Here is a 16754-nt window from a genome sequence, read left to right on the forward strand (position 1 = left end):
AAAGGATTTGCAAATCATTGTATTCTGTTTTATTTACCATTTACACAACGTGCCAAGCTTACTGCTTTTGGGTTTTGTAGAATGAATGCTTATGTATGGTTATGATTACACCTTGATCGGTCTTTTTTTCTCCTCCTTCCCCTTTTAAATAGATCAAATCTGACAAACAGCATTATTATTTTTGGTATACATTCCTGTTTGAAGTCTTAACTTTTAGATGTGCTCAGGTGACATCCCCAATAAGATGAGGAAAATACCCTATTGTGGTACAGTAGATTTGTAATAAAGCTATTAAACACCAAGGACAAGTTTAGGCCTTTGCTATTTTAACAAGAAATGTTGGTTAGCTTGCAGTAAAATAAACCATTTATTAAATGAAATGCAAGACAACACATGCAGAAATATCAAATAAAACATGTACAATATATGCACAGCATACATAATTGACTCAATATCAAAAAGGTTCAGTTAAATATCCACTTGACTATAAAAAATATGATCATGAGCTCACTTTAAAAAAGAAATACTGAGAGTTTTGAAGGCACCATGCGGTGAGCTGCTTCAGTCACAATCATTTAGGTTGTGAGAAGGGGCTGTCAAAGCCACTGTCCTGCTGACATTGTCTCAACTCTGAGAACACAGGTCTGCTACCCACGCCGTGCTGCTTATCGCCCACTGAGCCCGGCGTGGGCTCTCTGTGAGAGCTCATCTGTGCTTTGGAGGCAAAGGTTTGTGTCTGAGGTGTCTTTTTGTAAACGGTCAGGTCCGAGGCGACCGGGGTGAGAGCGCCAAACTCACCCAGGACTGAAGCAGCTGCGGTGGACACGGAGTAGGACAGGGGAGGCTTGTGGAGGCTGTCTGAGTCGCTGCTGCTCAAAGCCCAGATGGTCCGTTTCTCATCTCTGACAGGAACCTCCTGCTGGTTGTCAGGGTCTCCTCCCTGCAGGTACACCACTCTGCTCTTGCTTCTCAAGGGTGCAAAGCCTGAAGAGGTGACCTGTGGAGCTTTGTGAGGATAGACGTGAGCGTCTGCTGGGGCATTTCTCTCCTGCTGGCTCACAAGTTTAGTCCGTGGCACAGTTGTTTGGTGCTCCAAATCTAAAGTCTTCTCCTTTGGTCTGAGGTCACACAATTGAGCGGATGGGTTCATGAAATGTGTCTTGCTTGCAGGTAAACCGTGCTTGTTTCCAGATTTATTCTTTACAGGTGTCTCTAGCACTTTAGCCATGGCCGCCAGCTTGCTAGCAGCGTTCATTATTTTATTTTCAGCCCTGCAGAAGATAGACGGATCAGAATCAGACCTGGGCAAATGAATGCCCGGGGGCCGCATGCGCCCTGTTAAGCTTTTCAATCTGGCCCGGCGGACATTCCCAAATAGTTGTTTTAGATCTTTAAGATGGAAAGTGTAGCTGCCATTATGATGTGCAGTGATGTTTTTAAATGGCCGTAAGTCTTCAACTATACAAAGTAGGGATGTCCGATAATGGCTTTTTGCCGATATCCGATGTTCCGATATTGTCCAACTCTTAATTACCGATACCGATATCAACCGATACCGATATATACAGTCGTGGAATTAACACATTATTATGCCTAATTTGGACAACCAGGTATGGTGAAGATAAGGTCCTTTTTAAAAAAAATAATAAAATAAAATAAGATAAATAAATTAAAAACATTTTCTTGAATAAAAAAGAAAGTAAAACAATATAAAAACAGTTACATAGAAACTAGTAATGAATGAAAATGAGTAAAATGAAGTGTTAAAGGTTAGTACTATTAGTGGACCAGCAGCACGCACAATCATGTGTGCTTACGGACTGTATTCCTTGCAGAGTGTATTGATATATAATGTAGGAAGCAGAATATTGATAACAGAAAGAAACAACCCTTTAGTGTGAATGAGTGTAAATGGGGGAGGGAGGTTTTTTGGGTTGGTGCACTAATTGTAAGTGTATCTTGTGTTTTTTATGTTGATTTAATAATAAAAATAAAAATAAATTAATAAAAAAAGCGATAACGATAATATAAAAACCGATACCGATAAGTTCCGATATTACATTTTAAAGCATTTATCAGCCGATAATATCGGCAGGCCGATATTATCGGACATCTCTAATACAAAGTATTTCAATGGTTGGAATTTGCGCTTTTGCATGATATACTAGTTACTATAGTAATTTAATTAGTTACTATGGTCATCTAATTAGTTACTGTGGTAATCTAATTAGTTACTATACTAATCAAAGTCACAGCAGCTCAGACGAGGCACCAAGCAGTGTGGGTGGGGAGCATTTCCAGAGCAGCCAGCCTGAAATGTGGGTGTCAGGGACAGACGTTGAAGGAGATTTTTACAACAAAGTTCTAAAGCTTAGAAGCTATATCAGATTTATCAGATAGTAGGTGAGGTTTTTTTTTTTTATACCCTTCACGTTCATATTTCACTGTGTTTGTTGCATTTCGCTTGATTGTAAAATATGTGGATGGAGAGAGGGTATGACGTTCATATGTTGTCAATATTCAGTGTTTTATCCTTCATAGTTAATCTATCGTTCAGTAAAAAAAATCAAAATTCCATTCCGTTTAAAGAGGTCTGTCATAACGTTTTTAGCTTTCAATCAGACATGATTGTGAGGTTTTGTATTAGTGTTCCTACAAATAGATTTAGCGGCCCCCAGACACATTTTTTTCTCAAAATTTGGCCCCTCGAGTCAAAATAATTGCCCAGGCCTGTTCTAACCAGAAACAGGATGAAAGAAATTACCCTGAGGTCTTCCCGCCATCCTCCAGTAACTCCTGCAGACAGGTCAGATAGTAGCGCCGCATCTTGCGTGCAGTGTCCTGCCTCTCCCTTTGCACCTCAGTGCGGATCATCTCTGCCGCTCGCTCACGGCTCTCTTGCAGGTAACAAAGCATGTCTCCTGCCAGACAAACACCTCTTAGATAAACAAAACCTCAAGCCACACAATATCCTGCATTGACTGAGGACACTGATTTCACTGTTTTTTTCTCATCAATTCTTTACTTTTTGTAGTTAACAATACTATCTGGTAGCCACCGGTTTAAAACACACACAATGTATTTTGACATTTTTGTCCGTCTAATCAAGTGTCACAGCTAAGGTTGTCCCGATACCAATATTTTGGTACGGGTACCAAAATGTATTTCGATACTTTTCGATGCTTTTCTACATAAAGTGGACTAAAAAAATTTGCATTATTGGCTTTATTTTAACAAAAAAACTTAGGGTACATTAAACATATGTTTATTATTGCAATCGAACAATTTTGTGCTTACCATAAATAAAATGTTGAACATACTAGACAACTTGTCTTTTAGTAGTAAGCAAACAAACAAAGGCTCCTAATTAGTCTGCTGACGTATGCAGTAACATATTGTGTCATTTATCATTCTGAAGAGGAACCTTAAATGTAAGTTCAAAAAATGTTACAAGCCTTTTATTGGCCAGTCTGGAATGATGGCGTGACTATTGATGACTTTCGCCCTCACAAGAACCCGTTCCTAATTGGGTGGGTCCAAGAGGATTGTTAAATTTCTGGACTAATGATACGGCTACAGGTACTTTTTTAATCCAGCTGACAGTCGTAATCATGACACGCGTGCGCTGTCACATTCATTCAGGTGCCGCTGCAAAGCATAAAAAAAGACACAGCGGAACAGCCACTCTAGGTGGAAGCCCTGCATCCTTCTCGGGTCATCTCTGTGTCTGCCTCCTTGACACGAGGCCACCTCAAACTACCACACTAACTCCAAAATACAGAGCCCAACAGTTTCCACTTGACGTCAGGTGATGTTTCCTGTGCAAATTTGATGATTACTTGTCCAAGAGCTGTGTGAAAATCACCATGCTACTACTGCCAATGCTAGGAAGTTGTGGACACGACCATTCAATGGTAAGTAATGAAAACTTGCCAACTTCTAATACTATAGTTGGACCTCCAGTGTTGAAATAGTAACTGATGCATCTTTGTGTGAGCTTTCTTTCACTTGTAAGCATGCAAACTCAAATGTATTGGTACATTGTTATATTAATGTGCTTTTTCTTATCTAATTTAACTTTTATTTATAATGTACTCAGAATGTTAATAAAATGTTGAACTAATCCCTAGTTTATAGGGGTGTGGGAAAAAATCGATTTGAATTCGAATCGCGATTCTCACGTTGTGCGATTCAGAATCGATTGTGATTTTTGAAAAAAATCGATTTTTTTTTTTAATTTTTTTTTTTAATAAAATTTTTTTTTTTTTTTTTTAATTTATCAATTCAACAAAACAATCCACAGCAACACCATAAAAATGCAATCCAATTCCAAAACCAAACCCAACCCAGCAACACTCAGAACTGCAATAAACAGAGCAATTGAGAGGAGACACAAACACCACACACAACAATTGAGAGGAGACACAAACACCACACACAACAATTGAGAGGAGACACAAACACCACACACAACAATTGAGAGGAGACACAAACACCACACACAACAATTGAGAGGAGACACAAACACCACACACAACAATTGAGAGGAGACACAAACACCACACACAACAATTGAGAGGAGACACAAACACCACACACAACAATTGAGAGGAGACACAAACACCACACACAACAATTGAGAGGAGACACAAACACCACACACAACAAACAAAAATGAATATTATCAACAACAGTATCAATATTAGTTACAATTTCAACATAGCAGTGATTAAAGATCCCTCATTGACATTATCATTAGACATTTAGTTTATGAGATGCGATGCAAGTGTAAGCCACTGTGACACTATTGTTCATGTTTTGTTTTTGTTTTTTTATTAATGTTTGTAATGATAATATCAATGAGGGATTTTTAATCACTGCTATGTTGAAATTGTTACTAATATTGATACTGTTGTTGATAATATTCATTTTTGTCTCACTACTTTTAGATTGTTCCGTGTCCTCAATTGCTCTGTTTATTGCTATTCTGAATGTTGCTGGGTCGGGTTTTGTTTTGAAATTGTATTGCATTATTATGGTATTGTTGTGTATTGTTTTCATTTAAATTTTTTTTTTAAAAAATCGTTTTTGAATCGAGAATCGAGTTGAATTGAAAAAAAAAAATCGATTCTGAATCGAATCGTGACCCCAAGAATCGATTTTTGAATCGAATCGTGGGACACCCAAAGATTCCCAGCCCTACTAGTTTATATGTTTTTTAGTAAAGATGCTTTTAAAACTGGCAGTTTAAAAACAAGGTAAAACATTGTGATATTAATCGAATTCAGATTTTTTTTTTTTTTGCCATGTCGCCCAGCCCTCGGATCTGATAATCAGCTTGGAATAAACACAAATAGGGAAGCAATAATAATACAAATAATAAAGCATATGTTAGATATTTATTTACACCAATTACATATACTACCGATAAGAGAGAACCAATGAATACCGGTATCGATAAAAAATATCAATGACGGTATTGTATCGATTCAATCTTAACGCTATACATTACAGGCCAAAAGTTTGGACACACCTTCTCATTCAATGCATTTTCTTTATTTCCATGACTATTGACATTGTAGATTGTCACATCAAAACTATTAATGAACAAATGTTGAGTTATGTACTTAACAAAAAAAGGTGAAATAACTGAAAACATGTTTTATATTTTCGTTTCTTCAAAATAGCCACCCTTTTCTCTGATTACTGTTTTGTACACTGTTGGCATTCTCTCCATGAGCTTCAAGCACAACTGTGAAGTGAAAACCATTTCAGGTGACTACCTCTTGAAGCTCATGGAGAGAATGCCAAGAGTGTGCAAAGCAGTAATCAGAGCAAAGGGTGGCTATTTTGAAGAAACTAGAATATAAAACATGTTTTCAGTTATTTTACCATAAATAAAATAAATAATAAGTACATAACTCCACATGTGTTCATTCATAGTTTTGATGTGACAATCTACAATGTAAATAGTCATGAAAATAAAGAAAACACATTGAATGAGAAGATGTGTCCAAACTTTTGGCCTGTACTGTGTGTGCATCCCTCCCAAGGACCCACAAACTGATGGAGAAATAAAGCGGGGTTCCATTACTTACATATCTTGTATAAAATAAAATATTTGTATTGTTTGACAGCGCAAGTTATTATCCACCAAGCTTTTAGCAAGAAATGCATACTAATGTGTTGAAGGGTTTGCTTTGCTAATTAGTTTCCCTTATTTTCTCTGGAAATTTTCTATATTTTCAAACAAAAATGTTTATATTAGCTTGGAAAATTGGTTCAGTGATCTCCACCAAAACCCGACCAAACTGAGCTCTGCTCCTGGCTCACGTTAGGTCAAATGTGCCTACTCCATCACAGATGAACCATTCATGTGTACTAACTTCTGATCTTGCCCACAGTTGTCAAGTATTGCTGCTTCATCTCCTCCAGGCTTTGCTGAAGACTTTGCTGGTACTCAAAGGCCCTAAAAATGAGAACATCCTTTCAATCCCTTGCACCTTCTGCAAACAATTCAGGTTTACTTTCAGCTAGAGGCAAAGTAGTAGAGTACAGTGGTACCTCGGTTAAGGAATGCCCTAGGCAATGTTATTTTCAGTTAGATGTGAATTTTTTCGTCAAGATGTCTGGATAACTGTTTTTTTTGTCTTGGTTAGCATCCAAAAGTGATGGGTCAAACAATACTTAAGCTACGATGCATTATAAAACACAAGGAGACACTGTGTGCCTCTATACCTTGATGTATGTGTCCCCTAAAGAAAAAACATGTGAACGATACAACTGCTGTGTCATTTCAATGTGAAGCGGCAACATTTGTTTTTCCAGGGAGCCTTTCTTTCGGCGATTGACAGCTCATACTGAAAGACGTCAGAGGAGTGCTGCATTTGTCACCATCATCAATCTAAATCAGGAGTGTCCATTAAGTCCATCCTGAGCTACCAGTTGATCGCGGAGGGTGTGTCAATCGACCGCCAGCCAGCCATTAAAAAAATAGACCTAAAAATTTGCGATCGTCAATCTTCACTATGATGTCACTTTCGTCCCTTGATTGACATTCAAGGCACCCGAGGATCTTGTGAAATGATGCTGGTTGCAGCGAGCTCAGTGTGAAGGAAAAAAAGACCGCCAGGAAGGCGAGAAACACTTTTTATTTCAACCGTACCTCCCGTCAAAAGCCTAAATACTGACCGCACAGTTCCTGTCTTCACAATTAAAGTGCTGCTCCATCCTGCCTGCGCTAACAAAATAAGAGTCTCCAAAAGCTAGCGCAAACAAGCTGGCAAGCTACGGAGTTTGCCGTCATTGTATTTCTTGTAAAGTGTATAAAAACGAGTATGGTAGCTGGACAAATAAGATGCCAAAACCAACGACTTCAATGTGGTAGGACTTTTTTTCCTCCTCCACAATGTAAAATCGAAAATGTGGAATATGTCAGCACTACTGTGAATCTTGCCTGATTCCAATCAATGCAAGTCATCAGAATCTGGTAATACACAAACTTATATTCTTGTCTTCATGAAAGAAGGGAATATATATGTTAAAGATGCATGTATTTGGAACACCTTTAACATGTAAACAAAAATGACTAAATATATATACATATATATATACATACATACATACATACATACATATATATATATATATATATGTAAATAAGGTAGATCACCTCGAATTGGTCATTTAAAAAGTAGCTCGCCTGCTGAAAAAGTGTGGGTGATCTAAATGTTACTGAGATAAAGAAAAAAATCATGAAATGTGGGATCATTTTGTTTTCCATACATCCATTTTCTACCGTTTGTCCCTTTCGGGGTCACGGGGGGTGCTGGAGCCTATCTCAGCTGCATTCGGGCACAAGGCAGGGTATACCTTGGACAAGTCGCCACCACAGACAACATTCACACACTAGGGACCATTTAGTATTGCCAATCAACCTATCCCCAGGTGCATGTCTTTGGAGGTGGGAGGAAGCCGGAGTGCCCGATGGGAACCCACGCAGTCACGGGGAGAACATGCAAACTCCACACAGAAAGAGCCCAGGCTCGAATGTGGTGCCAAAGAAGGTAAATGTTATTTTCCTGTTCACCATTTGGCGCATTGACCAGCGTTGCAGATTTCTTATTTATTTACATACAAAAAAACAAATTATTTGCAGGTCAAACTTTGTTAATCCATCAGATGACACTATTATGAAACCAAAAAAGTAATTAATACAGCCATTGAGTGTGTCACACACACTCACTGATGCGTCATTTACCCATCACTAGTGTCCAATATTGTGCGTAATAAACTGTTGTATTTGACCTCTGGTGTGTTGAAAGCATCGCTTGTTTATCTCACGCCCAACACCAAATCTCATAATACAATAAAGTCTTGTAAAGACAAATTTGGCAAAATCCCTGCCTCTACACACCCCTTTTCTGCTCTGTGCAGTGAAGGTAAAAATTATATTAAATAGCCATTTGTCCTTTACAGTAGCCATTTCTGGTTATTTGTCATCGTTTTATGCATGTTAAGCTATTTTATACAAAGTGTTTTGTGTGAACGTATCTATTCATACAACGAATTATCAATGTTAATCGTCGACCAAGGTACCACTTGTTTTAAAATAGAATGCCACATCAACGTCTCTTATGCACAAACGACATGCAAAAAGTTTTGCCTACAACAATAAACATAATAGATAAATATAACATCACAAATAAATAAAACATCACAAACCCAGCATCTTCTTTGCTTTTTTTCACGCCCTCTAGTTGCAGCAGATGCTCCTCTTGGGCCTTTTGTAGTCGGCTTTCGTGCTCATCTACAATAATGAATAATGATCATCAAAGTGAAAATATATTTAAAGGATATTTGAATGACATGTATTCAACTATTACCTTTGAGTTTCTGTATGGCCGTCTTGTGTTCTCGGACTCTATGCTGTAAATGATGACAGGCTTTCTCCAAGTGCTTCCGGAGCTCCTGGTTCTTCTTTTGCAGCTCACTGGCAGTATCTGTACACTCTTTTCTGTCACAAGCCTGCCCTTTCATCTGAGTCAATGAGTCTACATAGGGTGGAGTACAAAGCAAATAATATAGTACATAATACAACACCTTCACATTCTGTTGCAATCGAGGCGTTGCATACTTTGCATCTCGTTCAGTTCTTTTTCATGCTGCTGTTGTACTTCTCGTAATACACAGCTCAACTGCGCCTCACTGATCTGTGGGGTAAAGAATTATTACTATGAAGAAAAGCAGCACAACCACAACAAGGAAACGTGAATGCGTGATGTAAAACATACTTTCTTCCACTCCTTCTTGGCCTGAGACACAGCTCCGTCAACAAGGTCTCTACAGAAAGTTTGAATGATGTCTTTTATAGCGCTTTCCCACGCGCCGCTGCACATGATCACTTCATTGATCTGCTGCTTCATTGCTTCACTTCTGAAATCGCCGAGAAGCTGTGTGTGAACCTCGCCTAGACTAGTCTGAAGTTCAGCAAGGAAATCCTCCTTTATTTGCTGCTTGTGGGTGTGTTCCTTCTCAGCCTGCTGGTATCTCCACTCCTCCTCTGTGGCCCTCAGAGTCTGACTGAGCTTGGCTTCCATCTGCAGTAACAGCTCTTTCTTCTGGTGGTCAGCCTCCTCTTTGGCATGCAGCAAAGCTAGCTCTAGTTTCTTGCGCTGCTCCTGCAGTCGACTTTGCAGCACCTGCTCGCTGCGCGCCTGGACAACAGAGATCTCCTGCTGTTTGTCTCTGTTCCAGGTGGCTCTAGCTCCAGCCAGTTCCGCTTTCAGCAGGGCATGTTGCTCCCTGCTCATCTGCTCCAGCTGGCTTTGGAGAGTTACCACCTCCTCTTGTAGCTCATCGACCCTCTGTGTCCCCCAGCTCTGATCCTGTAGCTGCTCTTGTTGATTCTTTTGCGACTGCTGCTCTGCTTCCTTCATAGCCTGGCACAATTCAAGAAGTATGCACCATTAGAAACAGCAGATGAATGCAGTTAAAACTTTTTTTTTTTTTCCACTCTCGAGTCAAAAAGAAATACAGTATGTAGGATCATTGTGGACAAATCAGGAGAGTGAAGAAAGTATTTACCAGAAAAGGAAAACATGAGAACAATTTGTGTCCTGATCTGATATAGGTCTGATATCATCTAAAAAACAAATATGGGATTACATGTAAAATGTCCGACTCAAGCAGTCCTGCGGCGTGTTTACATGTGCAAAGCTCGAAAGCCAGTTAACATGTGAATGTCCTACAAGAAGCACACAATGTTCAGAGTTTCTGCAGGTATCAGCAAATCTAATTTAATGCCATTTTGAATGCAACTTGAAACAAACTTAATGCCCGTGTCTTAATGTATATTCTGTATATATCTATTAGGGATGTAACCACATGACAATTTAAAAATGATCACGTTTATCATTATTATCTTGATATTGTTGATTGTGTTCGGAAAGTACTTACACACACACTACAATCTTTGACCAAAGTTTTTATTTTATTTTATTTTTTAAAGTAACTCAAATAGACGCACTTTCAGAAAACTCACTATTTTGCATGTTTTGTGTTTCTCATACTCCACGGATAGTGTTTTAATTTTAATATTTGATCTGTGTATTTGATCCCCTATGGCTAGGCTTTTATTGTTCAAGATATTGGTTTGTACTGTCACATTTTAAGATGAATTTAAATGAAAGTGCTTAACAAATTAAATCAATTATTATTTATCAATTCTGATTGGCGCTGTGTCCTACTCTGTTCAGCTATTTCCCAGGCCATAAAAACACCTTAGTTTCTTTTCCTCTCAGTACAAAACGATCACTCAAAGACACTAAAAGAGCACAGTCGTAGGTTTAATGTGCACACTTGAACATCTCAATTGCTCAGACAGCAATGTGTTTACAGTATATTAGGGATCTAACAATTAACAGTAATTATAATACTCGTACTAAAACTTTTAACGGTAGTACTACAGTTTGAAATTTAAATGATCAAAAAACAGAGACTGATAACCGCATTTTAATAAACTCCCTGATTGACTGGTGCCAGCTGAGCATATTTATTGCCATTTTTATGTTTTTCTTTTTATCCATTTTAGCTGTGTTTTATCGATAGAATGTTCTGTACTCATTGTGATTTGGATAAGTGGAAGAAGATGGATGGATGGATGGATTTTTAATCTTTTAACTTTCTGTTTTAACTTAGGGGCAGTAGTCTGTTTTAAAGTTGTGCTAAATAAATAAATCTACCTTGACCTATCTTCAAAGTTAAAATGAAAACAAGAGACATTAACCAAGTAGGACACATCTTCCGCTAGAAATAATAAATAATAGATTTCATTTGGTATTTAAATAAATCTTAAAGTTCCACAATACAAACCAATAATTAAAACAAATGCTTAGGCATTAAAACAGATAAAATGCTAAGACTAAAACACTGTCAGTGAAGCATAAGATCCACAAAACATGCAAAATAGTAGGGTTTTTAAAAGTTGGTCTTTTTATTTTAGTTGTTTGAATATATATATATATATATATATATATATATATATATATATATAGTAAGGCTGTGAAAACTTTTATAATTGTAAAGGACAATGTTTTATCAACTGATTGCAATTATGTAAATTTGTTATAACTATTAAATGAACCAAAAATATGACTTATTTTATCTTTGTGAAAATATTGGACACAGTGTGTTGTCAAGCTTATGAGATGTGATGCAAGTGTAAGCCACTGTCACACTATTGTTCTTTTTTTTATTTTTATAAATGTCTAATGATAATGTCAATGAGGGATTTTTAATCACTGCTATGTTGAAATTGTAACTAATATTGATACTGTTGTTGATAATATTCATTTTTGTTTCACTACTTTTAGATTGTTCTGTGTGGTGTTTGTGTCTCCTCTCAATTGTTGTGTGTGGTGTTTGTGTCTCCTCTCAATTGTTGTGTGTGGTGTTTGTGTCTCCTCTCAATTGATGTGTGTGGTGTTTGTGTCTCCTCTCAATTGTTGTGTGTGGTGTTTGTGTCTCCTCTCAATTGTTGTGTGTGGTGTTTGTGTCTCCTCTCAATTGATGTGTGTGGTGTTTGTGTCTCCTCTCAATTGCTCTGTTTATTGCTGTTGTGAGTGTTGCTGGCTCGGGTTTGCTTTTGGAATTGGATTGCATTGTTATGGTATTGCTGTGTATTATTTTGTTGGATTGATTCATAAAAAAATCAAAAAAATACAAATAAAAAAATAGATTTTTTTAAAAATGAGAATCGATACTGAATCGTACAATGTGAGAATCGCGATTTGAATTTGAATCGATTTTTTCCCACACCCCTAATAGATGGATAGATAGTACTTTGATTCCTTCAGGAGAGTATATATATATGAGAGAGAGAGAGAGAGAGAGAGAGAGAGAGAGAGAGAGAGAGAGAGAGAGAGAGAGAGAGAGAGAGAGAGAGAGAGAGAGAGAGAGAGAGAGAGAGCGCGCTTACAAAAGCTTACAGTTGCTGCAAATTATAGAACGTAGCTGGTTTTGACATTTCCACAGGTGAAAGATCTGGCTATGTTAGGAGTCGGGAAACATTGTAAGAAAAATCTCAGAGACACCGTGGTTGGATGCATAAGAGTGGTGCTGCACTGCAGTGTCAGACACCAGAGCACCTCAGTATTCAAAGTTGGAGTTGAGCCTAAGAATTCTGCTCTAAGGTCACTGGTCTTCCCCTTTGTCACAGCATCGCTGGAGGTGGTCAATGTAGGTGTAGTGGTAGCAAATGATGAAAAACCTTCTTTACCTTTGGTTTTGTGTGTTGTTTCTGTTGCTCTTCCCATTTCTCCTTTTCTCTTTGAAGACAGGCTTGGAATTCTGGCAAAGAAGTCAAATCCTCACTCCAGCGTTCATAAGCCCTGGCCACAGCAGCTTCAACCTTTGACAATCACATGACCTCATCATTCATAATGTAAACACGTGTGCATTTGTAAGTATGCCGTGACTTTTTTGGAGACATTTTATTTACCTTATTGGAAAGATTGTCCAGCTGTTGGTTCTGGATGACTTTCTGGACTTGATTTCTGGCTTCATTCACAGCTTGCTGTTTGACTTTGTCAGCTTCCAATTGTAGCTGCAGTCTTTGGGCACCGAGCCTGGAGTTCAACTCCTCAACAGTAATCGTCAAACAGTCTGCGTCAATCCCATCGGTCTGACATATAGCCTCTGAAGTCACAGCGCGTTTTTCACATGCAGCCTCCTCAAGCCTCAGAGTCCACATTCTCTCCATCTGCACAGAATCAGAAGATGAGTCATTATTATTATTTTGAAAAGAATAGACAATAGTCATTTCTGGGGACAATACCTGCTGGCGGTCTTCTTCCCAAGCAGCTTTGGCTGAGGCTACGCGAGAGGTCACCATTTGCTGGATCTCAACCTCTTGCTCTTTGGACCACACACACTTGAGCAGAGCTATGGATGCCTGATGCTGAGCCTCGAGCTCAGCCCTCACTTTCTCCACCTCTTTGATTATCTCTTCCCTTTGGTTTTTCTAAACAATGAGACAAATGTAAAATATCTACGACTACAAGCTAAACAAATCAAACCCATTTTGAGAATAATCATTTGGATTTATATTGACGATAAGATAGATATGCTATACATGACTCATGATAACGGTAGTAGTTCAATATGGCGATGAGGCGATCAGGATAAAAGCTTTCATCGGTTTTGTCGTGTAGAATGATTTCTGGAACACCAGATAGTTCGATATGTCTGGAAACACAACGGACCAATAATCCTTGGGATCACTCGACAAATCTTTTTTTTTTTATAAAGTATAGGCTTTTGGTGGTAAGATTTATATATATATATATTTCACACTCTCTTTGCTGCACAGTAGCCATGTTGGTTTGGTGGCCCACCACTTTGTTTACTTACAGTACAGGCCAAAAGTTTGGACACGCCTCATTCCCAACACAACTGATGGTCCCAACCCCATTGATAAAGCAAGAAATTCAACTAATCAACCCTGGTAAGGCACACCTGTGAAGTGAAAACCATTTCAGGTGACTACGTCTTGAAGCTCATGGAGAGAATGCCAAGAGTGTGCAAAGCAGTAATCAGAGCAAAGGGTGGCTATTTTGAAGAAACTAGAATAGAAAAACATGTTTTTAGTTATTTCACCTTTTTTTGTTAAGTACATAACTCCACATGTGTTCATTCATAGTTTTGATGTGACAATCTACAATGTAAATAGTCATGAAAATAAAGAAAACACATTGAATGAGAAGATGTGTCCAAACTTTTGGCCTGTATTGTACGTACAAAAGTCCCATGGCGGAATACAACCTATAGATCCTCCCAAACATGAGCAACCGTGTAGCCGATGTAGCAGCGTAGCACTGCTAGTCTGCGCCATACTAGTCCATGACGTTGAATTTCATAATCAATTAACATTGTGGGGGAGCAGTCTTAGTAGGGAAGCCAAGATTTCCCGTTGTCCGGCTACCTCCTTCAGTTCCACCAGAGTTCCCAGGCCAGCTGCAAGACATACTCTCTCCAGTGTCTACCCTGAAGCGACCTACCGACTGGGCATGCCCGGAACACCTCAACAGGTAAGCGTCCAGGAGGCAACCTGACTAGATGGCCGAGCCACCTCAACTGGCTCATCTCGATGCAAAGGAACAGCGGCTCTACTCTGAGCACCTTATACCTTGGGGCGGTATAGCTCGGTTGGTAAGGCAGCCGTGCCAGCAACTTGAGGGTTGCATGTTCGATCCCCGCTTCTGCCATCCTAGTCACTGCCGTTGTGTCCTTGGGCAAGACACTTTACCCACCTGCTCCCAGTGCCACCCACACTGCTTTAAATGGAACTTAGATATTGGGTTTCACAATGTAAAGCGCTTTGAGTCACTTGAGAAAAAGCGCTATATAAATGTAATTCACTTCACTTCACTTCCCGGATGACCAAGCTCCTCTCCCTGTCAGTCGGGGTGAGTCCAACCTCCCAGTGGAGGGAATTTATATTGGCCACTCGTACCAGCGATCTCACTCATTCGATTAATACCCAAGGCTTTTGGCCATTTGTAAGGGTAGGAACGTAGCAAGACCAATAAATTAGCAGACATTTATCCATTAAAATATGGAGCAGCTGCTGATGGTGTGTTTGATGGTAAAACAGATTGAAGGAGGTATTGTAAGGAGTCCGCTCTTTAAGGTAAATAATGTACATTTTTATTACATTACTTCAGTAGTATGTCATGATACCACATGACAGTTTGGACTTTATTCGTTATTTGTGTTAAGAATCACTCCCAGTCTTGGTGCTCTTGTTTTGTCAATAATTCCTACTTACTTTCTGTTCCTTGTCCTGCCAACTCATCTGTTTCTCACGGTTGATTAGTTCTATTTAGTGCCACCTTGTTCCCAAAGTGTACGGTTGCCTTCTAGTTTACAGCTAGACCTGGATTACATTTCTTCTGCCTGGTTACTAATTAAATGACCTTCTGTCTGCACAAAGCTTGCCTTTTCTGCATTCTGGAATCACGCTTATAGCCAATTGCTTGGATTGTGTTGTGTGGTGAATGAGAAGGTGTGTCCAAACTTTTGGCCTGTACTGTAATTTCGAAGAGATTGTTTGAATTTAGGTGAATTGGTGCAATGTCTATATCGCAAAATCCTGGAGGGACTGAATCTTACAGGATATTGATGTAGCATGTCATTTTTTAAATCCTCTAATCCCAGATAGCATCATATGGAACTAAGTCAGATATGTTAGTAATAAACGGCATTAGAAACAGATCTTGTGTTGGTCCTCATTAGATTGTGCAGGTATAGCTAGTGAGTTGGCCTCACATATTGTACCTCATGTTGCTCTCTGCTGCTGATGCTCTCCAGCATTACTTTCTCCTTGCAGACAGAGATGTATTGTTCTTGTACAGTCAACATCTTATCATTGGCCTCAGACAGCTGTGTGCTGGACAAGAAGTAAAAGCTGCATTACTTGCAGGTTCCCATAGTGGTCAAACTATAAAATTAACATAATATGCACCTACTTGAGTTGTTGGATATGTTGCTCATGTTGTGTGGTCAGTTGTTCAATCTGAGCGTTGTGCTCCTTTCGAATTTGGTCTACAGCGTCGTCCCTTCGCTGCTGGTAAAGCCGCTCAGATCTCCATAAAGAAAAACAGAGCGTTACTGAAGATAGAAATGCCTGAAATGTTTCCTGTACATTAATTTAGATTGGATTTGGCGCTACATGTTATGCCCTCGCTCATTAAACACATCATTAACAGGACTTTGTAGTCTGTACAGTAGATAACATCGTACCTCTGCTTCTTAAAATGTAGGGATTAGAGCCAACATAGCGACACGGATATCCATTTTTCTGTGCAAGCTAGTTTATGACAATTTTCAAGCTTCATTTTAATACGGGAATCTACTGAGAAGTGGACGGACACTTTTAAGTGTATTTACAGATGAATGTACCGCACATTTAGCGGGACTTTGAGCTGGTGATTCAAAATATCCAAGTCTGTTGAGAAAGGATAGACAAGCTGGTGAATAAAAATGTATTAATGAATGCTCAAACAAATGGCGAAAAGCTAAAGAAATTCAATTTATAAGATGAAAAACAGTCACAGTGGGTACAACCGTTGGAGAATCATACTGTACAGACAAGCCGGAAGACCAATCCAGCTCACTACAGCAACAAAAACTAGCTTGTTGCTTAAAGGGTAACTGCTCTTTTTTATATATATAATATAATTTGCACATCATTT

The 16754-nt window shown here is 38.9% G+C and overlaps 1 protein-coding gene across 1 annotated transcript in view; it reads right to left on the reverse strand.

Annotated features, from left to right (window-relative positions):
- Positions 1–348: 348 nt before the first annotated feature.
- The window catches only part of cep152 (centrosomal protein 152), a 41363-nt gene continuing 24957 nt past the window's right edge, over positions 349–16754 (reverse strand). The window contains exons 16-27 of the mRNA XM_062035301.1: positions 16029–16145; positions 15838–15949; positions 13337–13522; positions 13001–13261; positions 12779–12910; positions 9294–9941; positions 9137–9212; positions 8886–9053; positions 8725–8809; positions 6387–6469; positions 2765–2921; positions 349–1271 (exon numbers count right to left, since the gene is read on the reverse strand). Of these exons, the coding sequence (XP_061891285.1) occupies positions 572–1271; positions 2765–2921; positions 6387–6469; positions 8725–8809; positions 8886–9053; positions 9137–9212; positions 9294–9941; positions 12779–12910; positions 13001–13261; positions 13337–13522; positions 15838–15949; positions 16029–16145 (2725 nt within the window). The 3' untranslated portion in view covers positions 349–571. The remainder of the gene's footprint in view (positions 1272–2764; positions 2922–6386; positions 6470–8724; positions 8810–8885; positions 9054–9136; positions 9213–9293; positions 9942–12778; positions 12911–13000; positions 13262–13336; positions 13523–15837; positions 15950–16028; positions 16146–16754) is intronic.

Source organism: Entelurus aequoreus, linkage group LG24 (genome assembly GCF_033978785.1).
Source record: "Entelurus aequoreus isolate RoL-2023_Sb linkage group LG24, RoL_Eaeq_v1.1, whole genome shotgun sequence".
In the NCBI taxonomy this organism is placed as follows: Eukaryota; Metazoa; Chordata; class Actinopteri; order Syngnathiformes; family Syngnathidae; genus Entelurus; species Entelurus aequoreus.